Below are 15,151 nucleotides of genomic sequence, written 5' to 3'. Positions count from 1 at the left end.
TCTCTTACGATTTTTCTTAATAGCAATTTTTTTCTTCTAGCTTACTATAAGAATTTAGTATATAATACAGCATATAAAATATGTGTTAATTAACTGTTCATGTTATCAGTAAGTCAACTTCCAGTCAACAGTGGGCTATTAGTAGTTAACTTTTTTTTTCTTTGACAGAGTTTCACTCTGTATCCCAGGCTGGAGTGCAATGGCACGGTCTTGGCTCACTGCAACCTCTGCCTCCCAGGTTCAAGCGATTCTCCTGCCTCAGCCTCCCAAGTAGTTGGGATTACAGGTGCCCGCCACCATGCCTGGCCAATTTTTTTGTATTTTTAGTAGAGACAGGGTTTCACCATGTTGGCCAGGCTGGTCTCGAACTGCCGACCTCGTGTTCTACCCGTCTCAGCCTCCCAAAGTACTGGGATTACAGGCGTGAGCCACCACGCTCAGCCTAGTAGTTAACTTTTTAACTTTTTAACTTTTTATGGAGAGTCAAAAGTTGGACATGTGGCCAGGCACGGTGGCTCACTCGTGCCTCTGATCCCAGCAGGAAGACCACTTGAGCCCAGGAGTTGAAGACCAACCTGGGCAACATAGCAAGACCCTGTCTGTATAAATTTTTTAAAAAAATTAGCAAGGCATGTGCCTGTGGTCCCAGCTAATTGGGAGGCTAAAGTGGGAGAATCGCTTGAGCCTTGGAGATCGAGGCTGCAGTGAGCCGTGATTGCACCAATGCACTCCAGCCTGGGCAATACAGTGAGACCCGGTCTCAAAAAATAAAAAATAAAAATCATACATGGATTTTCAACTGCATGGGTCAGTGCCTCCAACCCCTATATTGTTCAAGGGTCAACTGTATTTGATATATTTGGATAGCACTATAAATACTTGTATATTTTAGAATACACATATAATATTGCTCTTATAAATTACCTTTCATCCTCAGAAACTTAAAATATTTAGTTTTGTCTCTCTGGTCTCAAATGCACTAAATCCTGGTGGACATCTTTTCCCAAGTTACTTTGACGTCAATTTCTGTGGTTGCTCTCCTTGCATACATAAACCTCATGCCTGGAGAGAGTATAGCTTAATCTTTACAAGCCATTCTTGTTTCAGTTACACACATAGACACCTGCATAAAATACACACTTTTATTGATAAATCCAGCTTTTTACTGCATTACAAATGAGTTATTGGTTATCTTTGGTGGTTTTACTTCACAGAAGTTTCATGTGTTTTTTAAGAGATCTGTCAACATCCTGCTGAAATCTTAATGATTTTAGCATAGTAGATACAAAACTGCATTTTTTTTAAAAAAGAGTAAATTCCCATTTAGCAGCATTATTGTTTTTGATAATTTTAAGTTTATCTAAATTTTTGAGGTGTGAGATGCTTGCATCCCTGTGATGGATCTTTTACTTATAACTGGAGATGACAAATTGATTTTTACCCTTCATCTATTAAAAATTATGAACTGGCTTAGTGTGGTGGCTCATGCCTGTAATCCTAGCACTTTGCGAGGCCAAGGCGGGAGGATCATGTAAGGCCAGTAGTTCGAGACCAGCTTGGTCAACAGTGCAAGACTATCACTACAAAGAAGAAAGTATTAGCTGGGTGTGCTGGTGCACGTCTGTAGTCCCATCTATTCAGGAGGCTAAGGTGCGAGGGTCACAGGAGCCCAGGAGTGTGAGGCTGCAGTGAGCTATGATCGTACCACTGTACTCCAGCCTGGGTGACAGAGTGGGAACCTGTATCAAAAAAAATTATGAACTTATAAATAGAACTTACATATTTTTAAAATAGTAATTTTGAATACCCATTGTGTTTCAGATACTGCTAGTGCTTGAAACTGCACAGTGAATAAGAGTTCTTTGAGCTGCTCACAGTCTGGTGTGATTGTAGTTTAATGCCATAATAGAGGCATTGCACCATTCTGCAGTAACACAGAGAAAAGCAGAAAAGATGCTAAGTAATTGGAGTGATTAGGGAAGGCAGTAGTGATTGTCATATTCAAGAGCTCAGAGGATAAAGGAGAGCCAAGTGGGGACGCAAGTGAATTGGTTTTGACTAGCCAATTTGGCGGGTTACGGTGGGGGAAAATAGTGTGTGCAGATTTTGAAAATGTATGTTGTTGCCAGATTAGCATGGGTCTTGTGTTACAAACAAGAGATACAAGGTCTTGTTGGCAGTAAGTGCTGTCGAAGTTGTTTGAACAAATGAACCACGTGATCAGGTGTATATTTTAGGGAGAGAAGTGCCTACAGTTTGAACAGTGGTTAAAGAGAATGGGAGAGGGTTTCTTCTACTATTATTAGATACTCCAAATTAGACCATTGTAATCTCTTTAAGTTTTTGTTTCGGTAGATAGATAGATAGATAGATAGATAGACAGATTAGATAGATAGATATGAACTTTATCACAATGTTGTATGTGTTGGCTCTAGAGTTAAATGATAAAAGAATGTAAATGCTCCAGAAGTTCAGTTGATGATTTTCACTGATGGGAGTCCTAGAGTTTATGTATGAATAAAATTAGTGTTCTAAGATTTTACACTTAGAAGATTTTAAGTCACAGATTGTCAGTAGTAACCTTTTTTCTCTCCCACAAAACTTATAGGTATTTACCTCCTGAGTGTTTTGTAGTTGGAAAAGAGCCACCAAAGATTTCCAACAAGGTTGATGTATGGTCGGTTGGAGTCATCTTCTTTCAGTGTCTTTATGGTAGAAAGGTAAATTGAATTCTACCAGCCTTCAGCTATACAGAGATAAATTAAGTTGAATTTTTCCTTCTTAAAAGCAAAATTTCACTAAAAGTCAATTTAGATCCTTCTAAAGAAAGCCAGGCTTCTCCTCTGTTTCTTCCTAAAATTTCCATGGATCAGAATTATTTTAATGTCACCCCAGTTTACTTGACCTACTTTTTGCTTTCTTTCCTTTTTTTAAGAAAAGTAACTATCTGTTAACATGCTAATATTCGTCTACTATTGGAAATACTGGAGTCAATACTTTTCATTATCCACCTTTCACTTGACCTCCTGTTACACCCCCCACCCCACCCACACACACAGTTTGGCCTGGGTGGGCAGTTTCCCCCTGTTGCTCATCAGGGAGATACCATCAAACTTAGTCTTATTTCCCAACTTCTTTTTATATTGAAGTTGGAAGTGCAGGTTACCATAGATATTATCTAGCCCACATCCCACCCCATCCCTTCATCAATAGGGGAAGAGAGGTTAAGGGATTTGTGTGGGATCTCCTCACTCCAAATCCAGAGCTCTTTCATTTAAATTCGCCTGCGATGCACAAAGTACTTTATTCTTTGGAAATTGTCATAGACATTTTCATTACTACTTCATCTCTTCTCTAACTGAACTTCATTGTTTATTCAGAATAAAGTTTTAAATTTCTTTCTATGTTTTTATCTTATATTGCAACAGCATTATTTTCTTCTTCTTACAGTGTTGAAGATCTATTAGAAAGGCTTTCTTGGCTTTCTTGGCCTGCTATCAGTTATACCTTGTTTGTATGAGAATTCATCTCAGGTTTCAAATAACTGAGGAAGATTTTAGAACACAAAATATTTAGATTTTGGGTTTTGGGAATTCGCTTAAACAGAAATGATATCTGTGTTTAAATATTTTGTGAGAAAAGTATCTTAACGTTTAATTTTTTTTTTTTAAGCCATTTGGTCACAATCAATCTCAACAAGACATTCTTCAAGAAAATACAATATTAAAAGCCACAGAAGTCCAGTTCCCTGTAAAACCGGTTGTAAGCAGTGAAGCCAAGGTATTAAATTTTTGTAAATGAGTTTTGTGAAGTAACTTTTCTTTCATCAGTTGTGCTGACAACAAGGTAAGTACTTTCCAGTAAGTAAAGTCACAAGACTCGCTGCTGCAGGGGATCTGTCCAGCAAGGGCTGGTGATTTACTTTCAGAGAAGGAGTTGCATCAGCCTCTGGTTGCTGTAGTTTTTATCTTTTAAGCACCCAAATATGGCCTCTGATTGTTTACGTTCATCAGCTGCTACTTTGAAAATTAGGGAAAAATCACAAGATCTGGGCTCAGCATTACCTTTTATGTATTATTTATCTGCTTATGTTAATACTGAGATATATAAGTATATAAAAAATATTAAAAGTAATAATAAGGCTGCACGTGGTGGCTCACACCTGCAATCCCAGCACTTTGGGAGGCCAAGGTGGGCAGATCATCTGAGGTCAGGAGTTTGAGACCAGCCTGACTAACACGGTGAAACCCCGTCTCTACTAAAAATACAAAAATTAGCCAGGCGTGGTGGCACATGCCTGTAATCCCCGCTACTTGGGAGGCTGAGGCAAGAGGATCACTTGAACCTGGGAGGTGGAGGTTGCAGTGAGCTGAGATCACACCATTGCACTCCAGCCTGGGTGACAGAGCGAGACTCGGTCTCAAAAAAAGTAATAAATACCATTTATTTTAGTGTTTTTATATATATTATCTTGTAACAGCCTTATGAGGTATAGGTACTTTTGTTATTCTCATTTTATAAAAGAGGAGAACAGCCATGCCATGGCAAAAGGACCTTGTTCAGGATCATACCAGCTAGTAGGCAGCAGAGCTGCAGCTCACAAGTATCTACTCCTCCAGACTCCAAAGTCCATAGCCTCGACCTCTATGCTGTTCTGTATTAGCTCTTGAGAGCTAATCCAGTATAATCCATATGTCTATATAATAAAATTACAGGAAATAGCTATTTCTAATTAATAGCAAAACTTTTTTGGTGTTCAATATCTTCCTGCCTTCATCCTATCAGCCTTTTGTGTTTGTTTTTTTATTACTCCTCTGTTGCATTCATCACAAAGCTCTTTTCTCTGTGGCTTGCTGTTGTAGTCTTCTCTTTTTTAAACCTGGTCAAATTCATAAGACACATGAAGCTCCTATTTTTTTCTGGTGTGAATAGTTCAGGCCATAAGAATTCATGAAAAGACACTGTAGAGTTTCTATATTCTGTTATTCTTACACAGTGCAGATAAATACTGCGAGATGTTTGGGGTCATAGTAACCTACCTAATTGAAAATATTGGGTTTTTTGTAATCTCACTGATTGTGTTTATTAGAACTGTCCAGCATTCCATTTTGTCTCATATCTTTATTGGTTTTTTGTAAATTATATGAATGGTGGTTAAAACATTTTGACAATTAAAAAGATAAATATAGGCCAGGCATGGTGGCTTCCACTTGTAATCCCAGCACTTTGGGAGGCCAAGGCAAGGCATGATGATCACTTGAGGCCAAGAGTTCAGGAACAGCCTGGGCTGTAACATAATGAAACCCCATCTCTTAAAAAAAAAAAGAGGCTAGGCTTAGTAGCTTATGCCTATAATCTCAACACTTTGGGGGGCAGAGGTGGTTGCTTGAGCCTTGGGGTTCAAGACCAGCCTGACCAACATGGCAAAACCTGGTCTCTACCAAAAATACAAAAATTAGCCAGGCATTGTGGCACACATCTAGTCTAAGCTGCTTCAGCTGCTTGGGAGTCTGAGGTGGGAGGATCACCTGAGCTCAGGGAGGTCAAGGCTGCAGTGAGCCATGATGATACTGCTGCACTGGAACCTGGGGGACAGAGTGAGACCCTGTCTCAAAAAAAAAAACCAAATAGGCCAGGTGTGATGGCTCACGCCTGTGATCCAGCAATTTGGGCGGCCCAGGCAGGCAGATTGCCTGAGCCCAGGAGTTCGAGACCAGCCTGTGCAACATGGTGAAACCCCATCTCTACTAAAAATACAAAAATTAGCCCGGTGTAGGGGCCCGTGCCTTTAGTTTCAGCTTCTCAGGATGCTGAGCTGGGAGGATCGCTTGAGACCAAGAGGTAGAGGTTGCAGTGAGGTGAGGTTGCACCACTGCACTCCTGCATGGGCGACAGAGCAAGACCCTGTCTCAAAAAAAACAAAAGAGATAAATATTCTTATTTTAAAGCAAAATGAATGATTTTTGTAAGATAAACGTGACTCCTTTAAAAATATTTTAACTGTGCTAGCATCTAAATCTTGTCTTATTTTCTGTCTATAGCCTCATTGAGAACAGAAATTAAATGAATTTAGTTGACGCAAGATCTGTTTTTTTAATACTGACCGAAAAGACCAGGAGGAGTGGAGTTGCCAAAGGCAAAGTCTCATTTAGCCATTCCTGGTTCTCTCCTTAGGCTCTTTATAGGCACCACAGTCACCTTTTTGAGATCTAGAATCCAGGAAGGGTTAAGGGGTTGTTGGGGGGATATATTATATAATTGTATCATATTAATATTTTTTAATGTAATATATAATATCTCTATATTCTGTATCCCTACTTTCCCTGACTTGGTGTGGGCATCTTTAAGTATATTATTTGTTGCAGACTTCTTAACCTTAACCTTGCTATTGATAGCCTTTCCACCTCTCAGGCTCTAACATATCAGTCTTGATGTTTTTTCTCCCTCTTAATCATTTTTCAAAGTGATCTCTGAAACTTTGTTAAAGATAAAAAAGATAAGACCTCTAAGGGATCAGATCGACTTCTGATAAACAGTAAGTTATGGTAAAATGAGAATAGCTAGGTATATTTTTAGAGAAAAATATACTTCTAATGAATTTCAAAGCAAAGAAAGTGCAAAATAGTTACCTTTTAATGTGATTATACTTCTGTTTAATGGTATATATTAATTTCTAGTGTCAGCAATAAGAAAGGGAAACAATTAACCAGTTACCTCCTGAGAATATTTTATCTGTTCCCTCTCCCCCAAAAAAAAGATGAACCTCAAAATTTAATATTGAGTGAAAGAGGCCTGGCAAAGGAGAACATAATTTATAATTCTATTTATATAAAATTCAAACAATCAAAACTGAACTATGGTGTTAGAAGTCAAGATAAAGGTTACCCAGGTTCGACTGGGGACAGAGCCAGTGCCTGGAACTGGGCATGAGGGGGATTCAGAGGTTCTTTTTCTTGATCTGGTTGCCAGTTACATAGATGTATTTACTTTGTGCTATGCACTTACGATTTGTGTGCATTTCTAAAAATGTGTTACACTTCAGGAAAGTTTTTTTTTTTTTTTGTAAGAGGCTATTCTCAAAGAAAAACTAAGTAAAATTGGTGTGAGAAAAAAAAATAGTGATTATATTCCATTTATTTATCTTTCCAGGAGTGTAATGATGCATAGGGTTAACCTGGGAAACAGTGTCCCTAATGAAAGTGTCACTTCAGTGATCTCTTCATCTAAAGAAAGTCTTTATGTCAGTAGGAAAAAAAATAATGGTTGAAAATGGCATCTTACCCTTTGCTAAACTGAAGTGATAACAAAATGGGATGAGGGTGGGAGGACTGTTTAGCAGAAGAAAAATGCTAGAAAAAAGTCTTCAGAATTTCGTAAGCAGAAACAACTTTCCAGTATAAGTTCAAATGGCTGCAATAGTAATTTAGACTGTAAAGTGAACCACTGCAGGGGCTTTCAGCGGTGAGTTGCATTTGGAGTGAGAATTTTATAGCTACAGAATTTTTTTTTAAGGTTTGAACTTCCAATAAAATGAGATCTACTTATGTCTTAAATGTGTCCATCCTTCTGTTGATTCAGTTGATTGATATTTAGAAGGGAAAAAGATCATTAATTGCTGACATTTTCTTTCTCTTTTTGAGGCCTTTATAAGACGCTGTTTGGCATATCGAAAAGAAGATCGATTTGATGTGCACCAGCTGGCAAATGACCCATACCTTCTCCCACACATGAGAAGATCAAATTCTTCAGGAAACCTACACATGGCTGGGCTGACAGCATCCCCTACACCCCCTTCTTCAAGCATAATTACTTACTGACTTTCCTCCAAGATTGGCATGATATCTTTGAATTGCTTCCAGATGCACACTTAAGTTTGAGAGCATTTGAGTGTTTTTTTGTTTTCTTTTTTTTTTTTTTTACACAAGACGTGGTTAAGAACTGTTTGTAAACTGAAGTTCCTCATAGTGTCATTTGTATGAGAGTGGATCATGGACAAGAGTAAATGCACACTTCTGACTATAATTTTGAGCAGTGAAGGATGACTGCCTGTTACACAGAAACAGGAATACCATGTTAAGATAGAAGAAAAAAATTTTGTTTATTTGGGGGAACACTGTAAATAACGTTTATAATACTTAAATACATTTGGTTGTTACTAGAGAGTTCTAATATGAAGGGTAGTTTTTCATTATTTAAAAACACATGGAAAAATATGAGACATATTTCTAACATACGAACTATAGTGCCTGGATACATTCTTCAGCATTTGGCAGTTAATCTGCTGAAACCAAAGTAAGAACTGAATGACAGTGACAGTTGTTGTGTTTTATAGTAATAGAATGTGAGAGTTAGAATCTTTGGACAAAGTTAGGCTTTGTCATTTGCCTATTCAGACTTTTACCAAGTTGTACCTCGAGATCACATGTCCGTTTTCTTTCACTGGTTATATTAAAGGGAGAGCTATTATTTCTAAATACTTTACACCTTTGACAAAATGAGCTGCTTGTTTTGAAATCAGTTGAATTCACTAAATTATAATATTGCCAGTGTTTTCAATACGTTAGAATTGATAACAGGTATTTTTCTTTTGTTACCAGGCCTTGTTCATCAAAACAGGTGACAGTGTGTAACCAAATGCAGACCAGTTCTATGCAGGATAATGATAAATTCCCTTCTAGCTCTATTGTAAATCGTTGTACAGATGTCATATTTCAATTACTAAGTTTCAGCAGCTTATTCTTGTAAAAATGTTTAAAATATGGCTTTTCTAATTGGATATTGTATTTTTTTTAAGTCTTCTTGAAGGCGCTCTAATTGCTGCTAAATGATGTTGCTTCTTTGCTAAAAAATTAAATGACCTAGAAGGTGCAAGTTGACTGTACATCATAGAGAGATATTAAAAAGCAGACAGTCATTAACAATCAAGACGTAAAAGTGATCCATGTTGGACATAATTGAGTTTTTATGTCTAATAAATCAGTTTATTGGGTTCTAGGGCTGTAGAACACATAGATACTAGATTTTTAATTTGTTCATGGTTATTCTACATTTCTAGAAAGTTCTTATCATCAAGATGGTCCCATAAACAAATTTCTTGTGGTTTGTACAGATTTGTTAAAATGTGAACGTTTTCTAACTGCCTTGTAGGGTAGAAACCAATATTTTTCAGGATGCTGTATTTCACTCCTGTAAGGACTTTTTCTTGTCACATTCATAATGCTGATACTTACGTGTAAGTTGTTCATGTTGCAGAAAAAGGAGGTTATACTTACCACAGATTCTCTTTAATATTGTACAGTTAAACTGTATTTCTGATGTTGCAAGCCATTCTGTTTTTTCATTGTACATAGACACATTGTCTCTTTAAAATGCTGCTGAAATTGTAGAGAATATAGCCAAAACAGTAATAAACAATGATAGTTAAAATGTAAAGACTATGAAAATTACATTGGAAGGGAGCTTTCAAGATGGTAGGATATTGACTGAGCTCCTTTACTTAAAAATCAGCTGAATAAATTCCTTAAGTATACTTCAAGACAAGCGTAAATTGTTTCAAGCTGTTAAAGTTAAACCTAATAACCATTATCAAGGCAACTCCTGGGTAAGTAACACTTAGAACTATCAAGAGTGGTTTAAGGGGCTGGCTATACCCATTCCTCTGTAGAGCAGAGAGAAATCCTATTAAAAAAAATACTACATGGTAATGAAATCTTAGCATTGATTGAGTGCTTTACATGCTGCCTGCAAGTTTTCAGTTTTGTTGTTGCAGTTTTCATCTTTATGAATGATAAAGTACTATGTTCATAAAGTAACATTTAAATTCCTGAACTAAAAGAAAATGCCCATTGTGCTTAAAATTTTGGAGAGATACGAAGTGAATGTGTAAATCTAACTTTGAGGTTCAGTAAGTAAGTTAAGTAGTATAGACCTAGAGATCACTGCTTTACCATTTTACTTTCAAATGAATGAGAGCGACTGCTAGTGGCAGAACGCAGAAAAGGGGAAAAAACAAGCCATGAAATGAAGTTGCTTTCTTGACCTGGGTTTAGGTCATCATTTTAAAATCAAAGATGTGTAGGAGATGAATCAACTTTAGACCCATATTTTCCTTCTAAAAGTTTCCCAAAAAAATGTTACAGATTTTGAATAACATGCCAGTGACCCAGCAGATCCAAGATGGCTAATTGAGCCACATTGAATAACTTACTTTTACCCTCACACGGAAAGTTGGTATCTATTGCTAAATGATTTCAAGGTCACTCTGACAGTCTTTGACACTACTATTTTTTTTAGGGTTTTATTGTTTTCTGGTCTCCTGGTGTCTGTCCTCAGAATTAAAGCATGTCCTACATCCCTAAGATGATAGCCAAGGCCTCTCTTTTATTAAGAGTCAGCACTGATGTAGGGTAAAATCTACAGTTTTTGCATATGATTTTAAAATATTTCTTTGATTTGAATTTGCTTTAGTGTGTGCATGTTGAGAGGAAGTAAGTGTAGAAACCACCCTAATTTGTAAGTTGGGAGTTGGAGATACTTGGTGGTTTTTCAAAAATAAAGACTCAATCTTTTTTTTTTTTTTGAACACTCACTGCCATCTCCTTCTAAAACAACTCTTGTCAGTTTAAATGGCATATAAAATGTGAACAAACACCTCATTACATGAAGTCAAAATGGTGAGCTTCAGTGAAACATCTAAAGAGTATATTGTGTTTTGCTGTTCATCATTACTTATTAAATGCAGTAATGTTGATTGCCCTCATGCTGTTAGCTGTGTTTTAGTTGTACAGTACAGTTCACCTAGATTGTTAATTTACTCTTAAAATTTAATTACATTGCTGTTTGATTTTTGTGTGAATGTTATAACCTTACTTACACATTTAAAAGCCCATTGACAGGTCTTTAATTCTGCCTTACGTTTTGACCTGTTAACTGATGATTTTTCTTCTACATATACTAAATTTCAATGTTCTGAAGATTTAATCTAATTCAAAAAGTGCTTTTCGGCTGGCAGTGATGGCTCATACCTGTAATCCTAGCACTTTGGGAGGCCGAGGCATGTAAATCATTTGAGGTCAGGAGTTGGAGACCACCAGCCTGACCAACATGGTGAAACACCATCTCTACTAAAAGTACAAAAAAATTAGCTGGGCATGGTGGTGCATACCTGTAATCTCAGCTACTCAGGAGGCTGAGGCAGGATAGTCACTTGAACCCCAGAGGCGCAGGTTACAGTGAGCCGAGATCACACCACTGCACTCCAGCCTGGGCGACAGGGTGAGACTCCATCTCAAAAATAAAAAAATAAATAAATGCTTTTAGCAGCTAGTTTTAGAATTAAATTGGAATTCTAGTTCCTGTGTTTCAGTTCATTCTTCGGCAGTTTTAGAATTTATATAACTTGTTTTTCAATTAAATTTAGATGTATTTCCTACAACATAAACATCTCCATTTACCTTCATTTCTTTTTTGAGGATTCCTCCCGCTCCCCCAGGAATTCTATAATTTTTGAAAAGGAAAGATTTGAGTAAATGTTTAAATCAACTTTTAAAGTTATTTGCAGAGAGCCAGAGAATGGGGTAGAAGAGTTATTTATAGTTAGGACAAAAATGCATGGCTTTCACCTGGAAATCTTCATTTGTCTAAAGTAATAGGGATGTGGATTATCTACACACATGACTGGTTTTGTTTTTGTTTGAGACGGGGTTTCACTCTGTCACCCAGGCTGGAGTGCAGTGGTGTGATCTCAGCTCACTGCAACCTCTGCCTCCCGGGCTCAAGCTGGGACTACAGGCGTGTGCCACCACACCCAGCTAATTTTGTACTTTCTGTAGAGACGGGGTTTCACCATGTTGCCCAGGCTGATCTCGAACTCCTGGGCTCAGGCAATCTACCTGCGTGAGCCTCCTAAAGTGCTGGGATTACAGGTGTGAGCCACAGTGCCTGGCCCATATGACTGTTTTAAGAAGGGCAATAAAATAGGTTAAGATCTCAATTTTTTTGAACCAGAGTCTTTGGATTAAAATGTTGACTAACATTTACTACCTGTGTTTCTGGTTCCTCATCTAAAAATTAGGATAATAACTACTCATTGTGCAGAGTGGCTGCAAGGAATGAATAAGTGAATTCACGTATGTAACGCACTCAACCTTTACTTATATGCCCAGCTCATAAGTAGGTACTGTATATAATAAGCTGCTATTGTCATCATCCCTTTTTAAAACTCAAAAGATTATTCTATTAGCCCTATTTATAAAATTCAGTCTGCTTTGCTTCCTGTGGTAATTTTAATTATTTTAAGAAATACTTTCACAGTGCTTGACTCAGGTTTCAAACAAGTGATGATTAGATTGTCTGGAAATGGAAGGTGAGGAAATGTAGCAATTTGAAACAAAAAGTAGTAGCTGTATGTGTGAACTAATTGCCAAAAGGATCATGCCTTATTGATGCTGTTTCATCACAGATATCTGTCATATTTTCCAGAGTTTCCTTGCTAGTAACAACTGATTGAGGTAGGACAGATGACAGTATCCATGTTTTACAAAGGAGGAAACAGATTTGGAGGGGGGAATAACTTGGTAAAGCCACATAACTGGTAAGCACAGCTTTTGGAGTCATGGAGCAAGGTTCTTAACTATGTTAACATCTTGGTATATAGTAAACATGGCTTAGTGAGTTAAATCTCATGACTCTTCAAAGGTGACAGCCAAATAGCTACAAACATTATTGTCATCTTTTTAAAAGAGCAAATCTAAAGATTTTTTTTTTTTTTTTTTGAAACAGGGTCTCTCTCTGTCACTCAGGCTGGAGTGCAGTGGTGCAGCCTCAGCTCACTGCAGCCTTTACCTCCCGGGCTCAAGCAATCCTCCCACCTCAGCCTCCCAAGTAGCTGGGGCTGCAGGTACATGCCACCATACCCGGCTACTTTTTTTTGTATTTTTTGCAGGGGCTCACCATGTTGTCCAGGCTGGTCTCGAACTCCTGGGCCAAGTGATCCACCCATTTCAGTCTCCCAAAGTGCTAGAATTACAGATGTGACCCACACCACGCCTGACCTAAGAATTTTTCAAGTGTTAGATGAAGAATGCCATCTGAGCTGAGTCTTGTTGGTTGTGAGTCACTAGAGAGCAGAGCCCTGCCACAGACCCATTCTAGGTAAGATGGAGAGTGGGCTGCACCTTTTTCTGTTCTTCCATCTTTTTCCCTTGTCTTATTAAGTCAAAGATCAGGTCCATCGATGAGCTACCGCATTCTACCTGTCTTACAGAAAGCACCTCATAGAGGTCTTCCTCTGCCCACTGTCACAGGCACAGAAAGTACACCTGGTTCCTCTCCCTGCAGTGGTACCAGTGGGTCTTTTTTTTTTTTTTTTTTTTTTTTTTTTTAAACTGGGCGCAGTGACTCATGCCTGTAATCCCAGCACTTTGGGAGGCCGAAGCGGGTGGATCACCAGAGGTCGGGAGTTTGAGACCAACCTGACCAACATGGAGAAACCCTGTCTCTACTAAAAATACAAAATTAGCCAGGTGTGATGGCACATGCCTGTATTCCCAGCTACTCAGGAGGCTGAGGCAGGAGAAATGCTTGAACCCGGGAGGCAGAGGTTACGGTGAGCTGAGATTGTGCCATTGCACTCCAGCCTGGGCAACAAGAGCAAAACTCCGTCCCCCGTCCCCCCCTCCCCCCGCAAAAAAAAAAAGTTTAAAACTGACTCTAGTAAGTCAGTAACTCCTCTAAAGGAAGCCCTGGAACTTTGGAGAGATTTCACTAATTACCAATTCACCAATACATGGCCCCTGAACATTGTACCTCGAAGTCTTCTAAATCTGATAAATTACCTATGTGTGGTGTTCTACCACCAAGATCACAAATGGGTACTTCTGATTGCATCAAGTGACTCTGTTGGGGTTTAAAATTGCTGTATGTAATTATGTTTAAGATTCTCTGTGTGATCCATTTTCACCTGAAGGACCTTAGATTGTTCCCAAAACTATATGCCTTGGGCCAAACAGTATATGTGCATGACCAGCATCCCACCTGTTCTTGATTGGATGTGTGGTATGTCACAGGGGTACTAAGGTCTTATTTCCATTATATGACAGACATCAAACTCAGATACTAAAATTACCTGATCCAAAGAATGAGCATGGCTGATTTGTTACTAATATTAGTCATGTTTTTGGTGTTTCAAATGGTCTTACCTCATATTGCATCCTAAGAGCATCTCTTTATGTCTGCTACTTGCCAAATTCATAGCTTCCTTTTAAGGAGATATTTAGAAGGATGAAAGTGAAAGCATGGATTTGGAAGTCTGACCTGGCTTTGCCTCCTAGCTTTGTTACTTAATATCATATGACCTTACAGAAATCACTAACCTTTCTGGGGTCTTATTTTCCTTGTCTGTAAACTATTTGTAATAGCACCTGCCTCATGGGAACCTAGCATCAAGAGTGGGGTTCAGAAGTTTTCCCAACTGATAATGGCATGGGCTGCGACAAAATGGAACAAATGCCACAAATGCAGAAGACCAAGAGGCCCCTATCAGAGAGTCATTATGTGTTTTGTACTTTTTTGGGGGGTGGGCCTGAGAATGGTTGGGAGATGTGAGGAGGAGTTGCTCAGGAGACCTGGCAGCAGTCTCCTACCTACTGGCTTGGAAGTTTTCTGTATTTAACCCATATCTGTGCATAAATGCTTAGTCTGAGCCTGCATGCCTTCTTGACTGTGGCACGCTCTTTAGTGCCTCCTTTTCCCACTCTGGTACACACAGCTATTGTGGACGTGTGTGCATCCACCGAGGGGGAACAGGACTGCTGCAGGTTGGAGTCCCAACTGGTCTGTGTTTTCATCACTTTTGGGATTCTGTTTAGATCTCAAGAGTGTTTATGTTGAAACCACTATGAAAATTAACACTATTGTGGTTTCTGAACTAATTTAACAAAATTTATTGATATTTCACTTTGACAATGAAGTTTAACTTCATTAGTAGGAATGAATGAATATATATATATATATTTTTTTTAAGATGGAGTTTTGCTGGAGTGCAATGGCATGATCTCAGCTCACTGCAACCTCCGCCTCCCGGGTTCAAGTGATTCTCCTGCCTCAGCCTCCCAAGTAGCTGGGATTACAGATATGCGCCACCTCGCCCAGC

General features: G+C 38.5%; 1 protein-coding gene across 6 annotated transcripts in view; it reads left to right on the top strand.

The window, feature by feature from the left end:
- TLK1 (tousled like kinase 1) overlaps positions 1-9,535 on the top strand; it is a 172,980-nt gene extending 163,445 nt beyond the window's left edge. For all 6 annotated transcript variants that reach the window (XM_024243612.3, XM_024243613.3, XM_054549490.2 and 3 more), the window contains 3 exons: positions 2,609-2,720; positions 3,673-3,780; positions 7,641-9,535. In XM_024243612.3, the coding sequence (XP_024099380.1) occupies positions 2,609-2,720; positions 3,673-3,780; positions 7,641-7,817 (397 nt within the window). In that variant the 3' untranslated portion in view covers positions 7,818-9,535. The remainder of the gene's footprint in view (positions 1-2,608; positions 2,721-3,672; positions 3,781-7,640) is intronic.
- Positions 9,536-15,151: the final 5,616 nt, after the last annotated feature.

This window comes from Pongo abelii, chromosome 11 (assembly GCF_028885655.2).
Source record: "Pongo abelii isolate AG06213 chromosome 11, NHGRI_mPonAbe1-v2.0_pri, whole genome shotgun sequence".
Lineage (NCBI taxonomy): Eukaryota > Metazoa > Chordata > Mammalia > Primates > Hominidae > Pongo > Pongo abelii.
The sequence above is the reverse complement of the archived record's forward strand: the minus strand, read 5'-3'. Positions and strand labels throughout refer to the sequence as shown.